General features: G+C 41.8%; 2 protein-coding genes across 5 annotated transcripts in view; both read right to left on the minus strand.

The window, feature by feature from the left end:
• The window catches only part of PHYHIPL (phytanoyl-CoA 2-hydroxylase interacting protein like), a 128,726-nt gene extending 113,836 nt beyond the window's left edge, over window positions 1-14,890 (minus strand). Inside the window, exons 1-2 of one of the 3 annotated variants that reach the window (XM_069019112.1) lie at window positions 14,777-14,890; window positions 14,488-14,651 (exon numbers count right to left, since the gene is read on the minus strand). The gene's annotated coding sequence lies outside the window, so the exon portion shown is untranslated. Of the gene's footprint in view, window positions 1-12,035; window positions 12,050-14,487; window positions 14,736-14,776 lie in introns of those variants that run through there. The other 2 variants (XM_069019113.1, XM_069019111.1) reach the window with 2 other exon arrangements.
• A 6,692-nt stretch (window positions 14,891-21,582) lies between these two features.
• BICC1 (BicC family RNA binding protein 1) overlaps window positions 21,583-26,118 on the minus strand; it is a 91,923-nt gene continuing 87,387 nt past the window's right edge. For both annotated transcript variants that reach the window (XM_069019114.1, XM_069019115.1), the window contains 2 exons: window positions 25,706-25,805; window positions 21,583-24,577 (listed from right to left, as the gene is read on the minus strand). In XM_069019114.1, the coding sequence (XP_068875215.1) occupies window positions 24,447-24,577; window positions 25,706-25,805 (231 nt within the window). In that variant the 3' untranslated portion in view covers window positions 21,583-24,446. The remainder of the gene's footprint in view (window positions 24,578-25,705; window positions 25,806-26,118) is intronic.

A 26,118-nucleotide genomic window follows, 5' to 3' on the forward strand; every position in this document is an offset into this window, starting at 1 on the left:
CTTCCAAATCCCAGAGGACTAAATTGAGAAGCAAAAGGAATGGAAGATGCACTTCATTTACTTTACACAATAGCATTAATAAGATCATTTACTTGAAACAACTGACATTTTATAAGGAAAACCCTACCTGGTGGTCATCAGGGAGGAAAATGCCACTGGATATCTTCATTAGTGGCACTGAGCAGACATTTTCAAACAAGTTGCCATAATGACCAACTCCTACCTAAAAAGGCAAGAGCTCATTTGGAGCCCATCCCTGGGTTAGCATGGCTGGAGCTGTTTCCTACTGCTATTGAACTTAAAATTCATTTTTGATCAATACAAAGTCCTTGCCATTTTCATATATAGCTGCTCAGAACTGTAAGAAGCATAGTCCTACCACTCTGAATAATCCTGAGTAACATCTACTTGAACTGTCCCAAATGAATTGACACCTTCAGCAAATGCTGTCCCTCATTAGTCACCTGTTTTTCCACATAGCTGTGAGCTCATTAAACAGTGGATTGCTCTGCATTCTCAATGGAGATCATCTTCCCATGTGACGACTGGCCATTTGTTCCTCTCTTTTTCTATTTGTGTTTGTAAATCCATTAAAAAAACAACCAAAAGGAAAAAAAAACAAAAACCAAACTAGAATCATGTTATTCTACAACAGCTTAGCATCTATACAAACATGTGTTGAAGCCCTTACAGTAATTTTACACATCCAAAGACACTATATGAAGTAGGTGGTTTTGTTCTTGACACCATCTTAAAAAAACTTAGAAAGTTTACCCTCTCGTGGTGTGAGCTGCCATGCCTGTATGATTTCTATCTTTTTATTACAGCATTCCACTTCTACCAAGTTTTTGATGTAACTTTTATTTCTATATTCTGACTTAAACCGGGTGTTTCTTTTCAAGTCCTTTGTTTATATGTGCAGTATTTGTTTCTTGTCCAGTTTTATGTGCTGTGATTGTAAGGGGCTATTTACTTGTAACAGAATTTGTTATTACCTGACAAATTTATTATATTCTATCATATTTAATCCTGGATTACAGGATTTTCACTATTTCAACTGCTTGTGATATGTCACTTAGATTTGTGAAGTCTTCCATTCACAACGGCTTTTCCAGTTTGAAAAAGAAATGCATCTAAGCCTTGGAGAGTATAATGCCACCAGAATAACTAGAGCCAACCAGGCTCAGCTGAGGTGAAGCCCATCTTTCTTGCAAACAGTTAATCCAAATGCTGTCCCACTTCCTAGGAGACCAAAACCCTGCATCCTAACACTACCTTTCCAATTGTGTATCCCCCACTACTGTTTAGCCTTGGCTCTGCAGCTGGTCACACCCTGAGTGCCTCCGTGAGAGCACCCTTAGCATGAGGGTGCAGTTCTCAAAATGATTCTTACCACCAGCCTTTCTCCCCTCCACCTCAGCAGCACAATGGTCACAGACAGAAATGGAAACACTATCAGATGCTTGGATGTCTTCATAACTGAGTTTAAAAAAAAAAAAAAAGAGAGAAGGTGAGGCCTCCTCAATCTAGGAAACTGCTGGCATAGCAACAGCAGAGAGGGAAATTGGTGCAGAATGTTTTTCTGCAGTAAATCATTATTTTTAAGGAGTCTAAGGGCAACCCTGCCCTGCTTAGTAGGCTCCTTGACAGAGGGCTGTCTGCAAGGGATAAGAAATACTGGTTCTTTGGCAATTTGGAACTAAAATTTCCAAAGTCTCACATGAAAAGTGGATTTTCAACAGATGATGTAGCAACTTCAGATCTGAGCATGAAATGCTAATTGAAAACAAGGTCAAGGTGACTCACGTCTTTACAAAAAAAACAACATATGTTCATTAAATATTAAATGAAAATATTGGCAAACAAGCTTGATTCGAGTTTTTAAAGAAACTGGGAAAGTTACGGACTGAAGAAATGAAATTGAGATAATTTAATGTTTATGGATTTCAGTAAGAAATCTGATACACAGCTGTTTGATATCCCGAGGGAAACCATTAATTAAGTCGCCTTGCTCTGAAATACAGTTAAATCGATACAAAACAGACCACAGAGCTTCAGAAAAAAAAAAAATAATTGTAAACCAGAGTCCTCCTAGCACCTACTAGAGCTTTGACAGAGCAAGCTTAGGTCCTTCTGACTCTGCATAAGGGAACTGAAAAGCCAATTTGGGAGAAGCTTCCATTTTCAAGCAGACATGGTGCTAAATACTCAAGGAACTGCTGAAAACGAGAGAAAGATCTGGAGATAGCAGAGCTAATGAAGCAAGGTTTGTGTGGGACATTGCCTGCACCACAGTGTCTAGGAAACAGGGAATCTGACTGGAACTCTGGCGGTCTTCAAAAACAGTGACAGCAAAGACGATCTGGCTGTGACACCGGAGAACAAATTACACCTCAGTGCACAGGGGGATGCTATCGCCAAGTTACTCAGAAACTGGGCAGCTACAGTTGCCTCATTTTAAGGATTTCTGTGTCCAAGGTCACCAGCTAACGTTGCTGATATTTCCTGCTTTGTGTATGCAAGAGCTAACACCTTCCCTAGCACATACATACATATCTCTGAGTCTGAGCCCACACAGCTCTGTCATTGACCTCGCAGTCAGTACTCAGGCTGCCGATACTCAGCTGTCTGTCAAAAACACTCAGCAGCCAAAAGGCAAATAATTGGAGAACAAGTAGGTGAACTCAGCTATTAGTACTAGCCCCAAACATCTGGAGACTGGTTTATTGCTGAACTACAGCTGAGTCTGTGCCTGAGCTGGGTACAGATTGGGAAGTCCATGAAAACAGGTTTTCCTACCAAAGTTGCAGAACTTCTGTTTTGCAGTCACAGCAGAGAAGGTGGGAAAAATATTTTCATAATTTTAGGACTTTATTCTCTAGCTAGAAGAAAATGGGGAAAACCAGAAAGAGATAAATGGGAAGTGAAGACTGTGTTTCCCCTTCCCCACTTTAAACTGCATTTTCTATAATTATGAGAAAGGCTTGTGCTGGCCTAAACTCTATTTGAGCTTTAGGGATTTATCATACATTTTACACTAAGATTTCTCCTGGGTGAAGAAGTTACACAATTCTGCTCTCAATGATGGATTTCATATTCCCAACCTATGCTCCAAAGCCTTTGACACCAATTCACAGCACACCACCAGCATGGTAGGAATTGCAGCCCCTATTGAGTTGCTTATTGGACTTTCCGTCCTCACCTGGGTGAATCCTTGGCTGGAAACCACCAGTCTGCACCACTGCAACCCTCTGCCTCCCAAACAGACCAGTGCTGTGCCCTCCCCACAGAATCCAAAGCCACTGAGGACTTTGGGCTAGTTTCCATATTTCAGGGAAAGAGCCTGCCCATAAAGGGCAGCACTTCAGCTGAGTAGGCTGCAAAACTTCCTAGATTCCCAGAGCTGCCTGAGGAGACAATCACAAAAGCCAAGTCCACCCTCCTACCCTCCTGGGAGGGTTTTCCCCAACAGCCTCACCAGTGATGAGGAGGAAGGCAAAGCAACAGACTCCCTGTCTCCCTCCACACCAGGGCCATGGCAATCGCCAATGCTGTGGCCATCAACTCCCTCCACAGAGAGAATTGTACCTTGGCAAGCTTGGCCTTGATGACAAGATTAATTTCACTCACTTGTCTCTCTAAAAGTTTAAATACTGTATGTAAACCTTTAGTGTGATCCAGACTTTTATTAACAATATACTTCTAATGGGTTTTCATAAGAACTGAGAAACAATTGCTATTAAGACATCTGTAAATAGCTTGTTCCTTATCCTTGGGATATAATTCATTCCTAGTGCATGCAGGAATGTGGCACCAGGTCCATGAAATTTCCCCAGCATATGGGGGAAACTGGATAAAAACCAAATAGACCAGAAATAATTTTTTTGTGCGTGAAAATGTTTGTACGATGTTCACACGCAGGGTTTTTGTGCAGTTATTTTTCTTCTTCATTTTTGCCAGACTCGTACAATTTCAATTACTCTGAGTATTTCAAGGGAAGCAAAATGCACTAAAGAAACTAATACCGAAGTCCTGATGAAACACAGCGTCTTGCACTCTCAGCTCTATTATGAATGACAATAAAACTGTCCTGGCTGATAACATGGGAATTTGTTCCATCCTTGACATACTTTCTGGAAGTGCAGCAAGTATCCCTCAAAGACCAACATGTTTTCATTGTTAACAGTAAATGTTTTCAGAAGCTGTGAGATCAACACATTACTGCAGTGCACAATTCACAAAAATCTCAAGTTAAAAAAGATCACAGGCTTTATATTTGCTCTGAGGCTTCACAAACACCACCACACTTGTTCTCAGCAATGGGTCTGCACTCGGTCCTGCACCAAGGCTTAGGCTGACTCATGCCCAGTGACACAGTTACAGTGCTGCCACCTTTGGATGCAGGGGCTCCAACGCCTGTTTGCTTTATAAGCAAGTAAATTTAGTTGCTGGTAAATTCCTGTCTGCTCAGGAGAAGCTGCTGCTGCTGTTCAGGGCTAAAGGTGGAAAGCGTAGCAAATGCACCTGCAGCAAGTGCAACTCCAAAAAAATCTCCACTGAGGTCTGTGTAACTGGATTTAAGTTCCTCACATCCTTATTCTGTAGGTGAAAAAAACCCTTCAGAACTTTCTATGCCTTTACAGGCCCTCAAATCTTTAAAATGGTGCAAGGAACAAGCACTCACAAGTAATCGAGCTGCTATTTATCTAAGGGGCTCAGATTGAAAGGTAAATGCAAATATCTTGATGATATTGTTCCTCAGGAAAAATTTGCCTAGTAAGAGTCCTCACCCAGCTCATGAAGTCACACTTGATAGAGATTTTAAGCAGAGAAAAGGTTCCACATGCCCAAATTCCCAAGTTTTGTTTCACTTAAGTTTCAAAACAATTCATGTTTGCATGCATGCCAGTTTGAAAAGTCTCCATTAGAAAAGCCAAAAAAACGCAAACCACCACTCACAGTTCTGCAATGTCTGTTAATTCAAAATCATTTTGTAAACAGCAGTAACATACGAGGTTGCTGAAACTCCATATCAATGGTTTAGTCAAGCTGTCGTTCTCCAAACATATACTGACCAAATAGTTTTGGGAATGAACATCAGGAAGCTCAAACCAAGATGAAGGGAGAAAAAAAATTCAAGACTAAATTCTTGGATTTACTGAGGGTGGTTTATTTTCATTTTTGGGATTTGTTTGGATGGAGTTTTTTTAAATATAAAATATTTGTTAGCTTATTAAATGCATTGATTTATTGCATTAAATTTTATTCTGTTGCCTCTTTATGATAAGGATGATAAAGCAATGGAAATGCAGGCTTGGATAGGAAAACCCTCTTATTTTTTATCACCAAAATCTTCTAAGAAAAGCGAGTTCATTACTATGGAGACAAATCCCACTTCCTCCTGGGAATTAAGCATCTACACGGCTTGAAAGCTGTCTGGCAAATTTCACCTGAGCAGAAGAACTGAGAACAGTTTTTTTTTAAATTTCCTGCTTTACAAAGAAAAAAACCCAAACTATCCTTATATTCATTTATTGCACACTTTATCTCATTTATTTTCAGGTAAGTTCACCTTGTGAGGCCACCAGGAAGGCAGGAAAACAGTGGAATAAGAGGCATATAAAATATATTAAAAGTATATGAGGTGGAGGTCTTTTCATACACATGAGTGCTCCCTGGAACTTGGTAAAGAAATTTGCCTTTTATTATACGGGCACCCTGGATTGTTGAAATAGGGATGTAAGAACATATTTAACTTTTGCTGAAAGGACTTGAATAAATGCTTGAATTGGTCCCAGATTTTAATCTTTCTTAAAACTGTAAATGTTGGTAGGGGATCTGTTGTACCACAGAATTTAAAGAGCACTGGAGGATTTGCCCCTCTCACAGGTGAACAGCAGCCATGTGGTCCCTGGCAGCTTCTGTGCTTTAACAAAACACCCACATCCTGTAACCAAAACCCTGCCCTGCACTTCTGCAAAATATCAGCTCGGATGGCACATGGGAAGGGCGTAAGGAAAGGAGGAGAGAAAAACAACAGGGAAAGTATTTTCCTTTTGACATTAGCTTTCCACCACATGTCACCCTAAGACCAAAACTTTGGGTTTGCTGGGAACACAAAAGCCACTGGCAAGCTCCTGCCTGCACCTTTGTCACTTGCTCTAAGCTAAAAAGCCTGCAGGTTATGGCCCTTGCTGCTGCACTGTCAGTGAACCTTGAGTTACATTTACAGCCTTGGGATGGAACTGGAGTCGAGAACATTTCAGAGAGCTCAGAGGATTGAGCTCACAGACTTTCTCAACTCTGAGTCAGTTAAAATCCCTCATCAATGCTGGGCTCTATGTATATCAATAGGATGCACAACCAGCTCTGAAATACTGAATCTTGTGTCCAGATGTAGATCAAAGGTTTTGCCAAGCTGTGGTGATCTCCAACACAAATGTGGACAGCAGAAGCACACAGCACTGTAGCCTGAGCATCAGTCCTGGCTGCAGGGGTCTTGACTCCATTAGAAATTATTCAGACAAATATTGGAAGTGTGACTGCAGCTGTAGGTAGATGGGATTAAATGGTCAAAGGAGAACAGACCTTTGCAAGATCCAAAATAGTGGGGTCAGGTTCTTTGAAAACAATCTGCTTTATGATGTCATGCAGTCACTTCTGCTTTGCCTTTATTTAGGAGCTGAACAAATGCAGCCCCTGTTGAGTACTGAGGCAGGAGCTTATTTTTTTGGAGCAGACTGAGAAATGGTGAAGGGTTTCTCAGATTCTGGAAACTCCAGGTTTCTGCAGTTAGAGGTCAAGAGAGCCCAGCTGATAAATTCAAGTGCATGTTTTTATCAGCCCCTCAGTGGGTGCAGCCCTTCCCCTCTCACATCAGCCCTCTCCCCCTGTGCTTTCCCCTCTGGCACAGGGAGTGGGGGGGACACAGATTTGCAGCTCTTCAGGGCAGGGGCTCAGCTGTCCCCTGGGGATGGGGTGGCCCTGCAAACACACCACCTCCACACCCTTTGTGATGCTGTCAGAAATCAATACCAAGCAATGCTGTGCCTGCAACCTTGAGATGGAAAAATAATAATAATAATAAAAAAATCAATAGTCTAACAGACCCTGGCCAGTCCTGGTCTGCTGAAGAACAGGGGCAGAGAGAAGAGCTCAAGAACAAGGGAGCCACAGTGCAAAATTTACATTTTTGCACTAAGCAAAGCAGCAGGTAGACTCAGCAAGAAGGCCTGCTTTCCCTGCTTGAGAAAGGCCAAACATCAACAAATCTCAGCACCCAATACCAGGAAAGCTGCCACAGACCAACCCTGGTAAGGAGGAGCACGACAGAGCATTTTCCCAAGGCAGCAGCAGCCCTGCTGAGCTTATAGGAACATTCTCAAGATCCTGCATCTCTCATCTGGCTGCAAAACCATCTGCTTTACTGACAGCACTTTAAAGAGGCACCCAAGACAAATATTAAGACAGAAAAAGATCTAATAAAACAAAGCATTTGAGTTTAAATTTAATTGGCTCCTAACAAGAGCAGATGCATACTGGGATCAGTTTCATTGGTGAGAAAAGGTTAAAATTTTTCCCACTCATATTTTCCATTTGTTCCTTAAAGGTGGCAATAACCATACAGGCTTCATAGTGGTTTTTCTTCTAGAGTGTAGGAACAAGAGGTCATGTGCTGTCCTTCCTCAAAAGCATCATGATGCTTTTGTCTGGAAAGGCAAGTGGCTCCCAGGGGCTGAAGAGACCCAGATGGGCAGTAGTTCAAACTCCAGAGGTTCCTGTCTTGCCTGGCCAGCAAACCAATGCCAGAAACCAGACTTACTCTTCACAGTTCTCATTGAAAGATGGGGTAAAGCCTTGCTCTTCCTGTGGTGAGAGAGTGCAGCTCTGCTGATGGGAGCGCTCAGTGTGCTCATGAGGAGCTGCTGGTTTTTCTCCCGTGTCCAAAGTCCTCTGTTTATTTTGAAACAGTGACAAAGTCTCTGCTGCTCTCCAGACAACGCCGTTGCCGTGTTAGTACAAAACATCCCCCCCTCCTCTGCCTCTGTCTGGCCACCCCTCCCTGCCTCTGCCTGTGTGTGACGGGTGGGAGGAGAGCGATTTCCTTTTGCAAAATTACCCATCTAAATCCTTACCTCAGTTGTTTCTGGACAAGCCTAATGCTGCATACCCCTTCCAGCCACATGACTCTGCTGTTTTCCAAACTATGGCTTCCTTTTCTGGTCTGTGAGCATAACCCCAGAGCACAACACACTGCCCTCACTGTCCCAAATGCTCTTCATCAACCAGCTCTTTGGGCTGGCAGGAACTTCTCCAACTGTTCCCCCAGAATGCACAGGCAGAACTGTTCTGAAGGTGAAGGTCAAGGATTTTATATGCTCTGGGAATGTTTTCTCCTTATGTTCCTAAAATCATTCCACACTAAAAAAAAACCAAACAAACAACAAAACCGAAACCCATTCACAATTTGCAGTTTCAATCCATTACATATTTCCAATGCTGAGCTTGTGGGTGTTTTACCAAGACAGAGATCAGAGCCTGAGTGGAGGAAGGCTGGCAGAGCTGCCAAGCCCTGTAAGAAGCTGTAAATGAGCAAACAAGATTATTCAAATGTCATGGGGCTGAAAGACAAGAGCATTTAAATGACTTAGAAAAACATAAAAGTAATTGAGATTTCTATCTGAGCAAAGCCAACATGAAAATCCTCCGTAAGAGACAGGGTGTATTACCTGCAGTCTCTTTTGGATATTATATCACAGGACACACAGTCTACTCTTTATCACTTTCCATACAGTTACTTAAATTATAAAAGTGAACCAAAGCTAAAGCTTAAGGGAAAAAATTACAACAGCTGTACACATGTATTGGCCAGTGGGATAGAGAAAACTGAGCCTTTCCAGAGTAAAACACGTGAGCTGGGCCAGAGCACAGGGTCCCTGTATTGGGCCATGTTGGGCAACAACACATCCCAAAGGCACATAACCGCTGATGTGGAATTTACATACATCACTTACACACCACTTCCTAAATCACCCTCACTGGGAGGCAACACCACTAACTGTTACCCAAACTCCAGGCAGCAAGGGGCAAAACACTGCACATGAATCTTAATGAAGTTATTTTTCAGAGAAAATATTTTTTATATACTTCATCATAGCAAAAGAATGACTTCAAGGTTTTTAAGGGGTGGGTTGGCTTTCACCCAGGTTGCCAGGGTCCCGACTGCTGTTGGGTGTGGACAGCCTAAGGTGCTAGACTGGCATACAGAGCTCCTTTCCTCTCTTCTCCACAGCTGGCCTGTGTTTGTCCACAGCTCTGCCCCCATGGGAACAACCCTGCCACCGAGGTCAGGTCCTTTTTGGGAACCCTCCCCATGCAGGATCCTTGTCCTCCTGCCACAGGAGGGCATGTTGGCTCCACGCCTGCAGGCTTGTAGCCACTTAGCAAAACCCTTCAGGACCTCCCATTCTCACAGAGAGGCATCATAAGAAACACCTGTGCACCCTTAGCTGATGGCCCTTCACCTCTCCAGCATCCTCTGCCCACAACAGCTTCACAAGGCCTCCACATTGCCAGCCTTTCTCCCAGTTGCCTGCAGGTACCAAGGGACAACGGGATGCTGCTCTGTTGAGGGTTTGAAGCCCTGGAGAAAACCCAGAGCAGGCAGGGCCAGACTTCTGCCTTCACTGGCACGGCATAGCCCATCCTCCCCTCAGCAATGGCAACAGGAGAAATTCAACACCGAGAAATGCTAAACCCCAGCCAAAACCAAAAGCCAACGGAGCAGGCAGCCAGCAGGGTCCTGCAAGTATGCAATACGTGGCAGCGTGCTGTGTTTTATTAAACAGCAAGCACCTCACAACAGAAGAGCCATCTCCAAAACGTTAATTTTCCTGCAGTTGATTAACTGTCCAGCATCCAGACTCACATTACCTCCGAGACTGAGCACGCGTGGGAGGGAAACTGGCAGCAACCGCCGGGAGCGAGTGCCAGTGTGCGATCGTGAAGTGCTCTCACACCACATTTGGGATTATTGCATTCCTTGGGGAGATGCCAAATACTCCCCCTGCCCCCCTTCCTAAGTTTTTCCCTTCTTTTTTGGTGGATGCAGATTAGGATGAGAGGAAGCGGGCGCCTGTTTGACTTTCAATCGGACGCTCCTGCCCTGATTCTTTCCGGCAGGCTGATGGATACAGACGTGCCGCCCACCCCCAAACACGTGCGTGCGAGGCTCTCAGGAGCCTCCCGGCTGCAAACACCTCTTTTTAATAGAAGTGCTGCCTCTTCGGAGCTGCCTTGCCATGTGTTTGAACACGGAAAGACCCCTCACAGACAACAGCATTGCTGTTTTGTTGTTGTTCGTTTCACTCTGCAGACAGGAAAGGGACCAAGCTGTCCCCCTCTCCCAGAGCATGTGGCTGCCACACACAAATGTCAGCCCCAGCAACAGGAACGATCTTGTTCCCGTAAGTCAACAAACAATGTTTAGAAAGGTCTGTGCTGTGGGAGGATTTCCTAACATAATACAAGTCATCAGACTTAAAACACATGTCTACTCTGGTGAATTTAATAAAGCAACAAGGCTGCACAGGAAAAAAAGATACAAGAAAACAAGAACTTTCTCCTGATGACTTCATCCCTCAGGGGTCAACAGCAAATCAAGGGCAGCTTTTGTTGGGAAGATGAAGCTCTGGAGATTCCTTGAAGAACTTTAAAGGAAACTTGTAGTGTTCAATAACAAAACCAATACTTTTCTTATTAAAAAGAAAAAAAAGAGAAACCCATCATTTTCCCAGCATTGTACCACAAGAGCATCACTCAAGCATAGAATGTTGCAACCTGTATCAAGGAAGGAGCAGTTTGTGCCACCTCTTTTTTACCGCGTGGCCAACACAGGAACACGTGGTAACATTGCCTCCCCCATGTATTTTACTCAGGCAATACTATGGGAGAACAAAAAATGTGGTTAACATTTGTAAAGGTAAAAAGAAAAAAAGCTCTCCACAAAAGCCCCCAGACCACAGACCCCAAGCCCCACCAAACCAAGAGTTTGAAGAAGTTACATGAGGGTTGCAGCAGCAATGGAAATTTTCCCCTGCCTGCAAAACAGGCAGAGAGGGATGGACACTCAAGGAAGGGTCACTGCACCAAGTCTGTGTTCACCTCACATGCACTCAGAATAAAAAAAGTCACTTACAAAATCAAATGGCGGATCTTTTTTCCATGTTCTCAACATAACTATCAAAATGAAAGCTGATCCTGTTGTGTGGAAACCTCTGAGTAATTTGCTGGAGCCAAGAGGAAATCCTAGGGGATATTCATGGCTCTTGGCAGCACAGTCCTGGACTAGCTAGACCTTGACCTACCCCAGTACTGCCATTCCCAGGTATGCCACCGCTTGCTTTCACCAAGCAGGGCTTTATAAAGTTAATTTTTTTTAGTACATACAGCTGTATGTACTAAAAATAAAATGAATTTAAATAAAATAGTGCATATTTGTGCAGTACACTGCAGTTATAAATGTTTTCTCTCTCCTCTTTGTATTGCTTGGGAGCACAAATACATTTCTCACGTATTGTCAGGAATATCTTCCTCTTTGCAAATTCAGGTCTTCTAAAGATGAACGATCTGCTAATCTTTCAAATTTAAAACAAGTCAAAAAGTAGCACATTGTAGAAATCTGCATTAAAATCTCACATTCACACATGCATGCAAACAGTATCTTTCTGTGGTTTAAGACATAACAAAAACAAAGCCCACACACGCTATTACTAACTCTTGAAATCAGCTTTTATCACAATACTTAATCTACCTTAAGCTTTTGTGCAAACAACAGGAGATGCACAAAATCTCCAATCTCCAGTGCTACATTTGATTCAATATTCACCACTGAGAAGAGCAGGGATAAATACACTCAGAACACCATCAAAACTCCCTGTGCTTTCTCCATGTGACCAAAGCTAAAGTTATTTAGAACACAACATTTACAGAAATAAAACACTGGTCATTGGCTCTCTTAACCTCAAGTCTTTTACCTGCCTTCCCGAAGTTCCAGAAATCATGTGCTCAAATACAAAAAACGAAGCAGCTGTTACCGAAATTCCACAAGCCATATAAAATGCAGTTATTTAGTATAGAAATTTCTAAACTGTGAAAATGTTTAACTTCTCTTTGGTTAAAAAGAGAGTAATAGTCAACAACACTGACCTACTTCAGCAGCTTAATTTAGAGGATGAAAGAAAGTTTAATAACCACTAGATGATTTTCCTCAGTCTTTACTGGTTGTAAAGACTGTAAGCATGTAATATTTTTATGTAGTCTTGTAAAAGTACGTTTAAAATTCTTTAGTATGTGTAGTTATATTGACCTAATGAAGTTTATCATTTCAGCCAAAGGATGTTGTTTGTGAGGCCGTTACCGGCAGGTTTCCAGACTCTTACAAAATACAGCTGCTTCATGACTCCTGACGAGCCCAGACAGTGCCCCTGGCTACCTGAAAGCTCAGTGACAGATTTAAAAATACAATTCACAGGTCACTGTCCTCAGACAAAGCTTCAGCTAGATCTGCGTGTTTTGTACTAACCCACCAACTGCAATTTTAACATACTGTATCTTTACACGCAAAGTAGAAAAATCTTTCACTTTAATGATTAATCAGTGACACTTTCAGGGAGGTTTCTTTTATTGCTTCTGACCTAAATATGAGCTGCAACTCTCCTGGTGCTTCTCTTTGACTCGAGGAGCTGTTTAGCCTCCCATATAGCAGTCTAACAGCACAGTGGATGTGCACTTCTCATTGCACCATACCAGAGAAAACGTGAAGTCCCTCAATTTCAAGGTCCCTAAAATAAACAAACTCATCAACACAAACCTAAAAAGCAAAGATTTGTACATAATAATCTGACTGTTGGAATGATAATTTCAAGTATCAGTTCTACAGATATCACTTAAAAAGAGTGGTAAATCTTATCATTTTGGATGTGTTGAATGAAAGTAGGCTGCAAGAAAACACAATGCATGGTGTAAAATAACAGCTAACCTATAAGCTTTCACAAAATTCATTTTCTACCAGCTCTGAAAAATCAAGGCTGTAACAGAAAAAAGTGGGTTTCTTTTCTAGCCCAATTAGACATAATTTTAAACACTTGATGGCAAACACAGGTGACAGCAATTAACCGAATGATGTGCTCTCGTATATTTAAGTTTGTTTTGTCTCAGAAAAAACAGAAAGGTTGTGAAGATTCTGAATGTTTTGCAGAGGTTTAAAAATGCAGAAATGCTACCCCTGTGTGTGTGTGCACGAAGGCACAGGTTGGGGGAAAGCCACAGTTATGATCTCTGGCCTTGGAAAAAGCCATAAAAGGTCTAGAGAGAGGAAAACCTCAAAGCATCATTAGGAGTTTTGCTACATATTTGCGGTGCCTTTGGCACCCCCTCCCTTGGCATTTGTCCCCCTTCCCTCAGCCCTGGCTGCCTCAGCGCTGTCAGCTCTGCCAGCCGCGGCTCACCCAGCAGAGCCCGGCTCTCGAAGCACCGAACAAAAGCAGCTCCTCCCGCCTTGCCAATCCCTCCATCTGCTGCCACAGCAGGGGTGCTGGGAAAGCTCTGCTTACATCTCACACTGCATGTTGCTGGAAATTTCTGCCATCTGCTATTGCCTTTCCTCCCATGCCTCACAAAAATATCGGTGACTAAAGAGAAAGCAATTCCTTTATCGGATGTTTTAAAGCGGTGTCAATTTGAATCATGACTTTTTTTGGATTGCTTTTGTATTCATGTGAACATAACAAATCAGCACAGATTAAGGGATAAAGATGCAAGGTCCGATTTATACAGCTAGCAAATAACTAAATATATTCAACAGCCTACCCCAAAACTATTTCTTACAAAAACAATTTTTTAAACTGTGATTTGGATGACTTTTGACCCGTGTGAACAACACATGATTCTCTCCCAAAGCCTAGCCCTAAATTCATCACCCAAGTTATTGCACTGGAATGTAACTTCAAACCACAGAGTATCCTACACAAACACACCCTCCCTGTGCCCAGGCAGCACCCAGAGCTGGAGACCGAGCACGTAGCAGTGCAGGGGACCCTCCTCAGGGTGCTCTTGGATTTCATGAATTTGCACTCACACTGACAAGCCAAGACTTGGATGAGGCCAGATATGTAATTCAAAATACACCTGGCTGCAAAGAAGCATTTTAAAGCAAGGAAAATCAAGCATTTGGAGACTTCAATATCCTCTACAGTCCCTCTGTGGTCCAAATACAGGCAAATACTCAGCCACAAAGTCAAACACTAAAGGCTGTCAGGATGACCCAGCACAGAGACAACATATTGCCGAGGAACAACAGACCCAAACCCCTGATATGAAACACCTCATCATGGATACAACACACAGCACAGAGGGACCACACTGCCTGATGACACACAGCTTTACAATCACCCTGTTCCTTCTACACAACTTTAAGAGAGGACTTACCTTTGTGGGTGCTCTGAGTGCACTGCTCCTCCTGCTTTCCCCTGCCTCTCTCCTCACCAGGACCAACACTCTCCTTTTCCAGGTGACTCAGGCAGGCACTTGTGGCACTGGAGGCAGCTGCTTCCCACACTGTCCACAGCCCCAAACCATCGCGCTGAGGAGCCCTGTCCTGCCCAGGGATGGAAGGGGTTAGGAGCAGCTCGTCACCAGAATGGCTCCGTCTTGGCAGCTCACCAGGAGCCCCTCCAGGTGCATCTCGATTCCCAAATGGCAGCTGGGCCATCCTCACCGGTGTGTGTGCTCAGCTCCCTGGCCTGCAGGTGTGAGGGGAGAGGCAGCCCCTGGTGCTGCGTCTCTTTGGCTGAAGGTGACACCTCTGGCAGTGTCTCCTGTGTCCCAGCTGTCCAGGGCCGCTTCCGAACCCCCCTTGGACAGGCCAAGGTGGGATTTGGGGCAGGAGCAGGTCCCTGGGGCAGCAGCGGGGCTGAGGGTCTGTGTGAGGGGAGCGCGGGGCTGCCCCAGGTGGGTCACGGCCGGTTCCGGCCGGTTCCAGCCGGTTCTGCCCGGTTCTCACCGCCCCTCTGAGCTCCTCGGGGGCTGAGGCGGGAAAACGCTGCTGCGGGCAAAGGGAGGCCGTGGGGGCAGAAACAGCTGGCAACAGGGTTAATGTCCCTTTGTTTCTCACCACCCAAATGTATTTTAATTGTCAAGAAATGAAGTTAATTTTCCCCAGGTGGAGTCCATTTCTCCTGTGACAGTAGCCAGTAAGGGATGTCCCCATTCTTACTGCCACCCACCAGCTGTCAGCCCAGTGTGGCCCTGCCCCACTGAGGTGGGCACCTGACATTTGGCCAGAGCTGGCCCACCACAGCTTGGCCACACCATAACAACCACAGCAATAAACCCTCTGTGAGCAGTGTCCCATAAGACACCCAAATCACAGCGATAAATCCTGTCCTGTGAGACACCCAGCTTGGGGCTGGAAGCCCTGCAAAGGGGGATAGTGAGAGAGAAGGTAAACCAGCCAACCAGGCAGCCCATGAAAAGAGTAGAGAATGGTTACAGTGATTCAAAAACTTCCAGTAAGAGGAGTGAAACCCCATCTAGCCAACCCACAGGGACAGAAATCAAAGCATGACTTGATTGCAACCTAAGTATCTCCTTGGGGAAATCTGAGGTATGATGTCATGTAATTTATATGACAAATATTCAGAAGGGGATTGAAACAGATTCTAACTTCACCTGCATTTAAAGTAAACTTTTTGCCTAGAAGCGAAGCTCTCCATTCCAACCCCCACTGAAGATGGGCCAATCACTGAAAATGAAGAGTGACAATTTTTGTTGTCATCATTAATTGAAAACTTTCCAACACTTTCTCAACAGATGAATGAACCCACACTTATATAATATAGGCTTAATACCTAATGAATAGAAATTAAAAACAATAATGAAACACTGCTCTTCAGAGCAGTGGTTTGGTGATGTTTCTTAAAAGGTGCACCACACAGCCGGTTTCCTCCCCTAATCATTAATCATTACCACTCCAGCTAATAAGCAGTGGCAAAGCAAAGGTTTGCAATATTTTGTGTTCCTTAAAGGCCTGTTGCAGTAACACCTCCCAAAGTCAAATATGGAGACTGTCATCCAGTCTTTCTAATAGTTGTTCATGTTAACCTTTGACCATCCAACTCCTCACTTTGTTTATAACATAGCAATATTACACCTCCAAATAATAAGAAATTGTGCTGGTTCAATTCTTCATTAGGATTATTACATAATGATAGTTGTGAATGCTGCAAAAGGAAAATAAACCATTAAGAAAGCATTTGCCACTACTGGGTTCAGTTATGGGTCCCCATGGAGTAAAACTCACCCTTATGGAGATTTGGGTAGCTGCCAGGATATAAACCATAACATTTGGTTTGACAAATCTGGGGCAGTCCACTTTATTTACCAGGAACTGAAAGAACTCTACTTGTACCAAAGCAGCATAGCAAGAGACAGCTTTTATGGGAAAAGGAAGACCTGAAAATTCATACTATTTTGTGTACTGCCCTTCCATGCTTGAGTATGAAACACACAAAATAATTGGTTCCCTTGGGTACACAGATTAAAAGCCCATTCACCACGCAGCACAAAGCTTCTCATTTCTGAGCAGGTGAACATGTAGCAACTAGACATTTCATACAGCATCTTATCAGGTCTAGAAGCCTGGAGAACTTGTTTCCAAAAACTTCAGACAAGGTCACAGCATGCAGTGAGGAAGTATTGCTCTGCCATGGATTTCTTTTCTGTGCTTAAACACAGAACAATTTCACCAGACTTACGCCAAAGGAAAAGTTGACCTGGTGAAGAGTTAAGAGGTCAAGCAAGAAAGCTTTCAACATCTTTTTGATATTTCTGCACACCTCCCATGTTGAATAGCACACAAAGACACACTGGAGTGTTTATCAGAAAGTGATTTGCCTTCAGGAACCATAAAAAACTGGATTTGTCTTCTGCCAAATTTTTTGAGCTTGGAAAATCTCAATTATGTAAAAAATATGCTTTAAAATGGAACACTGACTTATCTGCTTTCGGGAAGGGAGGTGGAAGGGACACAGCCTCTGTGATTCTTTGTCATAACATTCTGGGGTTTTCTGTATAAACACAAATTCTGAAATGTCTATAAAATTTCACTTAAACCCAAAATAGACCAAGGATACAAAATACGAAAGATTCCATTTCTAGTATAGCTTTGAACAGACAATGCATCTTCATGTAGCATTTGATTTAATGCCCATTTTATCACAGATGGTATAATCACCAAAACTGAACACTTGAAAGGAATTTGACAAACAGAACCAGATGTAAAACATCTTGAAGCTTACAAATTCATCACAAAGATTAAGGAGGACTTGAAAATATGGGGTTTCAAAGCTTCCAGCAGACCAACACATCTGTTCAGCCCAGAAACGCTTTCCTACTTCCTGGTGTGTTTACACAGTGAGAAGATGCAGTAGGAACTAGATCAGAAGCAATTCTGTTTGGGGGGTTTCATTACCTTGTCTCTGTAGCAGAGCCAGGGCACAGAATAACCACACATAAAATGCAGCTGAAGAACATGGATGCATTGGCCTCAGAAGCATTACAGGCAGGTGGGAAGCAATGAAGAAATGTGCTGTTGTACTCCAATATTTAACGTTAAAGTGGAACTGGATGGACATTAAAGAATCCTTCTGCCTATGAATAACTGTGCTTTTATTACTGGTTAAGGGACGGGCCCTGTGGAGTCACTTTGCAAAATCATTTTTAAACTGCAATAATAACACCATGCAAAAGGATTCTCCTTTCTATGAATGTTTTAAAAAAAGAACCAACCAAGCAAACTAACTAACTAGTTTCTTTACTTAATCTTCACAAACAACAGCCCTCCTGAAGAAATTATGCCCTTGTCTACACCAGCCTTGTAACCACAATGTCCTGTTTATGTTGTGCTTACACATTTAATTCCTCACTGGCCAAGGATGATCATTAGCACCTGTATCCTCACTGCCACAGTTTTAAAGTCCACCACAAAAAGCAAACACTAGTCTGCCTGAAAAGTTGAAATGCCTCAAACTTCCCAAAAACACTCCTTTGAAACTTGAGTGCTGATCAGAAGAGAGCAGACACTTGAGCCAAGCATGGGAGAGCCAAGATCTAGGAGAGGTGAGCAGACACCACCAGCAGCCAGAAAAGGCAGCAGTGCCAGAAGTGTTATTTCCAGTCTCCAGTCATGACTCTTAAATCCTTCAAAAAAATCTTTCAAAGCTCTCATCCACTCTAGTGGTTCTGGATACTGTCCACATTAATCACTCCTAGGAAAAGAAGAAAACGTTATGCTTGTGCAAGCAAAAAGCTCATCAAGCTGCATGTAAAATTTAAAAGTTTGCCCTTTCTAGCATTTGGAGTCCAAAAGTATAATGGAAAGAAAGCACTGAGTCAACAGCGGAGCATCTGCAACCACTTTCACTGAAGATGGAAGATAACCAGTGCTGGAGGCATGCTCAGGAGGAGCCTTCCTATGTGACAGATGCCTTCAGCATTCCAGTTTGCTGGCTATTGTCACCATTTGGTTCAAAGAGAAACAGTGCTGGCATAAAGCTAGTTTTAATATAGCTGCACCAAAATATCTCTTGCCCCACAGGGAATAGTTACCTAGCTGTCTCCCATACAGTTTCCAAGCAAGATTCAAATCTGTCAGCAATTCAGCCTCACCACATCAGCTTTGCACTGATTTCTAGATGCTGGGCTACATAAAGAAATCATGCAGTGTGGGAAGAATCAGCACTCTTAGTACTGAACTGTCAGTGCTGAGCACCCAGTGCTTATTCAAGCTACTTCAGAGTAAGGGTTTTTTTGGTACCATACAGTGGCAGCTTCTCTCTGAGGTGAGCTGTGGCATGAAAACAGAAGCATATTCTTGAGGAACCAAAACATTGTTCAGCTGCAGGGTGGAAAAACTCCTGCTAAAGGAAAGGGTTGTGAATATTTTGTTCTGTCTACAGAAGGTTTCTTATGTTCTCAATCTCAAAAAAACTCACATCCTCTTCACTTCTATATTGTATATACACAGCATGAGATTCCAGTTCCTGTGGATGGCTTTAGTTTTGTGACCATAATCTATTACCATGTGCATTTCAGGCCTCTTCAACTCTTCTGTCCTTCATGGGTGACAAACCATGATTTTAATCACAGCAAAGAAGTGTAGCAACATCCATGTCAGCTTATAGTCATAGGGTTATTAAATTAGTAGCAGCATTATTTCTTAGAACATTCATCAACCATTGTTAGAAGTGACAAATTTTTACTTTGTTATATAATTATTTGGGGTTTTTTTTCCCCCCTCATATTATGTTTTGCTTTTTCCATCTCTAAGTTTCCATGAAGTTGCAACACAGTTTTGGCACAAACTGGGTAATTTCCATCACAATGTATTCATCTTTCTTCATATTTTCATCAACATCTGGAATCATTCTGCATTTCTCAGAGAAAATATTCCCCAAATCTTATTCATTAGAAGAGTGGGGAAATTTGACACTAGATGATGCTCTGACTAACACAAAAACGCTCTACAATGTTTGAATCTGTTTCTTTAAGAGTACACTTTCTTCAAAGTGAGAGGAAAAAAATCATCTTTCTTAACCTTTAGCTCCTCCTAATAGCTTTGTCAATATTCAAAATTGGCAAGTGTGACTGTTCTGCTACTTTAACTTTTAAAGTCTGCTTTATTAACTCATGAAATAATGTAAAACATTAAAACTATAAGTACTATATAAAAGTACCTCTGTAGCACAGGAAACAAATGTAAAACTCAAATTTTCTTTAATACAAACCTATCATCTACAAAAAGCCTTTTGTAATTTCTGGGTTCTTGTTACTTCTGCTCCAGATACTATCTTAACCCAAATAAAAATAAAGGAATTTTATACAAGAGCACAAGTTTATTGTGTAGTTTTCAGATTATAAAATATTCCTCACTCACAACTACACCCAATTCAAAGAGTTCTTTTAACCATTCTAAAATACCTCCCCCTACCTGCTCAAATGTCCTTACAGCTCACCACTTTCAAAGCAGCTGTCAACAATATTGCAGACACCAATCATGCATATTGCAAATTTTTCTACCAGTTTCCCAGTTTTTGCAACTTCTGGCATCCTCAAAAATTTTGCATCAACTCCAAATAAAACCAAACCTTCCTTCTGCTCAAATATGTGTGATGCAAACGAAGCTGGTTCTTCAAGGATAAGACATAGCTCCAAGTGTCCACACTTGCCTGGAATCAAATACTCCTTGGCTTACTTCACAGCACAAGCACAAGTTTCTGAATACCCCTGCCCATCACACCTGTACTGACCAGCTTACAACAGAACCCATAAAACTTGTGCAACTGTGTTTTCTAGGGACTTTGGAAAAATAAGTGTCCTCCAGCAACTGTTTGATTGGAGTGGGGCCCAACAGCAGTGAGAGATGCCTCACTTTTCATCTTGACAGAGCTTGGAGGCTCCATCTATTTTCTCTTGTGTATTGGCACCATTTCCTAGAACACAACTTTCTGCTCAGACTGAAAATGACCAGTTTTGTTCCACTGACTGGTAGCAGAGACAGACATGCCCAGTTTGCTCAGGGAGCAATCCTGCTGATGCTGTGCCATGCCAGCTGCTGGGAACACTGCTTCCACCACATGGACAGCAGCCAACAAGCTCTGATGCTCCATCACCTCCTCCTCTCTCCCACACCAGAGTTACACCCTGCTGACTGAAGCCACTAGAAGCAATATGACCAAATAAATTGCCCACAAAGGAAACTACCTTGCTTCAGCCTAGCAGACTATTGGTCAGACATCAGAAACACTGTGCAGTTTGCAAGCCCACCTGCCTGTAAATTTCCATGTAATTTATGTCAATGCCTGGTAAGTTGGTGCTCAGCACCACACCCTTCAGCTGTCCTCAGCAGAACAATTTGCTGACCTATTTCCTTCACAGACTTGCTCCCACACCTGCACTTCTCAGCAGGTACTCAGAAAAACAACTCACAGATTTTTGCAAGGTCAGTGAGCCAGGAACAGCCATTGAAGTGGAGAGCTGTGTCTATAAAACAGAGACCACGTTAGGCTGGGATAACGAGATGCCTGAAAGCACTGAGTGAGGTAGAGCAATACTGAACCTGTACAAGCACTGTGGAGCAAAGAGACAGGACTGACTGCGTTTGTTGTGTGCACATTACCTCAGTGTGACAGCTGTGCCTCTCGCCAGGCTGACTGGTCATGTCCCAGCAGCCCAAAGAAAGAATTCCTTTTTTCCCCCCTACTTCTACACTGGAAGTGACAGTACAATGACCACCGTGAAAGAACATACACAACTCTCTGCTAACCTGACCAAAACAGTCATTAAAATGGGAAGACCAAAGAATACAAGTCATGAGCAAACTCCTAAAACCTGCTATTAACTCCTCTTAGATTAAGGAGAGGCACCCCAAAAAAGCATTTTCACTTAAAAGCCAGACAAAGACACTCTATGTGATATAAAAAGAACAGTAAAACACATGAAACATTAACATGTGAAAGAAACATGTTGCAATTATGTCAAATACTGCTTTTTATATTTTATTAACAAGCAAGCATCCCTGGAACTGGGTCTATATAAAAATATTTCATGAACCAATCAGAATACAAGGGAGTTATATAAATTTATTTTATGCAACACTGATTAGTTTTGAAAATTTCCATTTTTAATGTTTTAATTTCAACTTTTATTTTTTTAAAAAATCACTAAAAGGACACAACCCACAAAAATACAATCTGTATCTGCTCTATATTTACAGATAACTGGTCACTATTAAGGCACAGATTTAAAACTAACATTTTATGTAGCAAGTCAAATATTTGTGCATAATGTAACACTAACAATACGATACACTGTACTGTTATTTTCCCTTTGTGGAATCAAAGTAAGTGAGAATTTTCTTTACTTCCAGTGTGTTCTTTTTTTTTTTTTTTTTAAATGTGAAACCCTACTGAAAAATAATTGTTGTTCATGGGAGATTTTCCACTTTGGTGTAAATGAAATAAGCACTGCTCAGCAAAAGACCACATCAACTTAATACTGTAAGAAAATCAGTTTCTGAGTATAGTACCGTCTGGATACATAGCACGTACTTACAAAAGACTAAAAATCTGAGTGTAAAGCTTTAGGATGCTTTTAGGTTTAGGCAAAATAAGCAAGAAAGGGGTTGCAGAAAATTCTGTACAACGTGTTGCTGAATATTTATTTCATTAAAAATATTTCATAAAATAATGAGTCTGAATACAATTTGATTTGTAAGCACTGGGCTTGCAAATGCAAACATTTAAACGACAGCTTATCTGTAAGCACATAAACAGTCCCTGTGAATGGAACTATCTGCATGCTTAGGAGTAAGCACAAGTGAAAATAGCTTTAGAATGAGAAGTTGTGGCTTCCAAGAGGGTTTCCATGAAGTCACTCTTGCCTGTGTGACACACGTCCACACAAATCTCTCAGACACATGGATATGGACTCTTGGTGTTGGGCACAGGAGCTTGGTGTGAACAACTGTGTGAGTAGCAGATATGGTTTTAGCCAGCCACATCTGCAGTACCATTTTTAAACCAGACGAAGCTGCTACTGGATCTACAGGGGAAGTCACCCAGTTATACACCATTAAGTAGATATGGCTGAAATGAGCACTGAGCAGCAATTTTTAGCTAACCACAAGACTTTATATTATTGCTTGGTCTATGCCCTCAAGTAATAGTCTCTTTAAATTCCCTTTGTGTGTGCAAATTTATCCATACATCATTTTGCATTCTCACCTTAAGAGAAAGAATTATCCATGGAAAGTGTCAAAACTCTCTCACCCATTTTTGCATAAACCCCAACTACTGTAAATATTATTCTAATGCCTTCTGTTAAGAGCACTTGACAGTGGTTTATGTCCATCTCAAAAGGCTTGTACACTGAACATAAATAATACATTACAGTAGAGGTAAGGTAATTCACAATATTTCTCATGGGACTGCTTTTCAATTAATGCTTGGAAACTACACAATGCATTGCAAAAAGAGGCACTTATGGATTCCTTCATTACACTGAAACCCTTCATAAACCCATAACACAACATCTGTAAAGACAGAAGAATAACATTGCCAAATCTTTCGGACTTTCACAGTATAAGAATGCAAAAGTTAGCTCTAGCCACTTATAGCATGGACTCTTTCTGTTGAACATAACTTGTTTCAGAAATAGTTCATCTCCAAAGTTTCAAACACTTCTGCAGCTGACAATTACAAATCTAGATCGAACAAAACAGATGCTATTACACCTATTTTATGTAGGTCACTTCATTGCTGCATGCATAGTCATGTAAGAAATATGAGTCATTTATTAAATGGCAACAGTGCTGTCTTGTCAAATTAGATTAGTTGTCTGTTTAATCAAACTGACAGCCCAGAGCTCTAGTTTGATGAATGCCTTTCGGTCTCTACCATAAATCTGCAGTAGATCAGTTTAATCTGTTATGTATTGTAGATGTATAGAATCTAAAAATAAAAGTCTGATATAAATAAGTGTCCTTTAGTGGCAGGGTACTAAAAATAGCCCTTTGCTTTGAGACAACCATTAAAAACAGTTTTAGCATAACAGGCAGCAGTTAAATATGTTGACTGCAAAGGGTTAATATTGCAAGGTCCATTTTGGTCTTTCATTGCATCTGTTACAGTGAGTATTATTGCAGGCAGCATTAGACTGCTTCATAAGAGCATAACAGGACTGGTCCACTACCAAGTGACTTGATTTTGGAACAATCTCTTCAGATAACTACCGGGGAGACAGAGAGAGGAGAAACAAAAATCTGCGTAAGAACCAGTTTCTAGTACCATTATAGTGAGATGTGACTTAATGTAGGAACACCTGAAAAAATTTGATTAGTGCCAATATAAAAATTGATATGGAAATGAAAGAGAGAAATAAATTTCCACAGGACAAGAAATCAGAACACGTAAAGTGCAGAAAGACCTCAATAATTATTTTAAGCAGTACCAGAAAAAACCATCTTGATAAAGCCAAATCTATGCTCTCTGGCATCCCAGCTCTTCATTCTTCCTTCATTCAACAAAGTACAAAATTCAGTGCATACATTATAGTTATAGGTAATAAAATACTAAACAAAGAACCCTATATTATTATTATTGCAAATTCTGTCCAATCTACATGAGTAAAACATAACCCACATTTGGTGTTTCAAAAGACAACTGACAAAATGTGTTCTCTCTGATTTTTTTTGGCACAGTATTGTGCAGACAAAACGCTTTGGTCCTTGACACCCAAACTCCCAAAGTGCAGAGGGTGGTGTGCAGTGAAGGCTGTCCACAGGATTGCCATGTCCATCTTTCCAGCTGATTTCTGAGCCCAACCTCCTGCTACCAGCGCCCGCTGACACTGGCAATGTCCGAGTGATACTGGCGCGGCAGTCTCCCACTGGCTCCCCCTTCCAGGAACGAGGCACGGATGTTGGATGGGTCAAAGAGCTTTCTCCGGTTTTTGTTCAGTTCTGGAGAGGTCAAGCACACCCACAGAAATCTCCCATCAGAAATTCATTTTAATGTTTTGATCTAAACCAAATGCAAAACTTCTGTTTAAAGGAACAAAGTATTTTAGACAGATACAGTATGCACTGAAAATATCTGTGAGGTACTCCTTCAATTAACAGTTCAACAGGATAATACGAGTGTCAGGTCAAGACTCAGAGGCTCCTTGGGATGCAGGCATCTACTTGGGGCAGTTCTTATTTCTCAATGGTATAGTGTGAAGCAGATCCTTTTTTGCAATATTGATTTAGATCAAATTGACATAGCTGGAACTTTTAAAAGTTTCTGTTATAATACTCAAAGACTGCAATTTTCCTGGAGGCACAACCATGCAGTGTGGACTGAGATTGACAGAAAAGCTTACTACCAACTTGATAATTTCTCAATGCACAATTCTTCATTTCAACATAAAACTGAAGCGGTATTTTAACAAGGACTTTCAGAAAAAACAGATGCTCACCTGTCATTTAAACATGCACCCTAATCTTGTGTTAGTAATAACTCATCCAAAATATTTTTCTTTTCCCCACTTTCCTGTTCTTGTAAACTCTGTGCTAGATACAAATCCCCGAAAGATTACATAGATTTTCATGACTGCTACTGAACTAAGTACATTTGCAAACCAAAAAACAGAAAAAAAACCCCACAAAGCCCCCCAAAAGCAGGCACTTTTTCCCAGTAGGATGACTGCTGTGCTAATGAATAAAATGGAGTAAGGGAACCAAAAGGTTGAAAATGCTAGTTCTGACTGGTATGTAGTGCTGTTCACACCCTGCAGGGCCTGTAATCCCAGAGATTCCTGGACCCTCAAGTTTGGGGCATCAAACTCCTGCTGTGAGCTGAACTTTCTACCAAGTTCCAGCTTTACAGGACTATTCCAAGTGAGCTGTTAGGAGGTTATGGGAAAGCTCTGTAAAGCCTGGGTTTAAGCACCCATCGTGAGGGGCAAGCTAATATCATCTCTGTGGACTAGACCCTTACTTTTCAGTCTTTCCAAGTCATTTTTCCTTTGTCAGCTATAAACACACAATTTGAGTGAGAAGAATACAAACAATGCTTAAAATCAATAAATGGTACTCAGTGTTTTTTACCTGAGATTGCAAGCAGCATTTTTCTTCTGGCACCAAAAGTGGTAATTCCCAACTCTTTCAAATCTTGATCAGTAAGAGTAAGGAATGTCTGCAGATCAATCTAGAGTAAAAAGAAATAAGAAAATTATGCAAAACAAGTCTTTCCACAAAAGTATTAAGTAATACATGTGGCTCAGAATAGCTTCATTTTTTTTTTCCTCCTGCATTTTACAGTTACTCTGCCAAACTATTCTTTGCATGTAAACAGCAATCATGGCTTTTCAATGGCTTCTTCACACAGTTGCTCAATTTGCTACATTTGACAGAGAAGGAGAAATGAAAAAGTAATCAGTTCTGGAAAAGCAGAGAAAAATCAGTTAGTCATATTTATTTATGAGTCTTGAGACTTTTAAGTATTTACAATTTTAAGATGT

This window comes from Aphelocoma coerulescens, chromosome 6 (genome assembly GCF_041296385.1).
Source record: "Aphelocoma coerulescens isolate FSJ_1873_10779 chromosome 6, UR_Acoe_1.0, whole genome shotgun sequence".
Taxonomy (NCBI): Eukaryota; Metazoa; Chordata; class Aves; order Passeriformes; family Corvidae; genus Aphelocoma; species Aphelocoma coerulescens.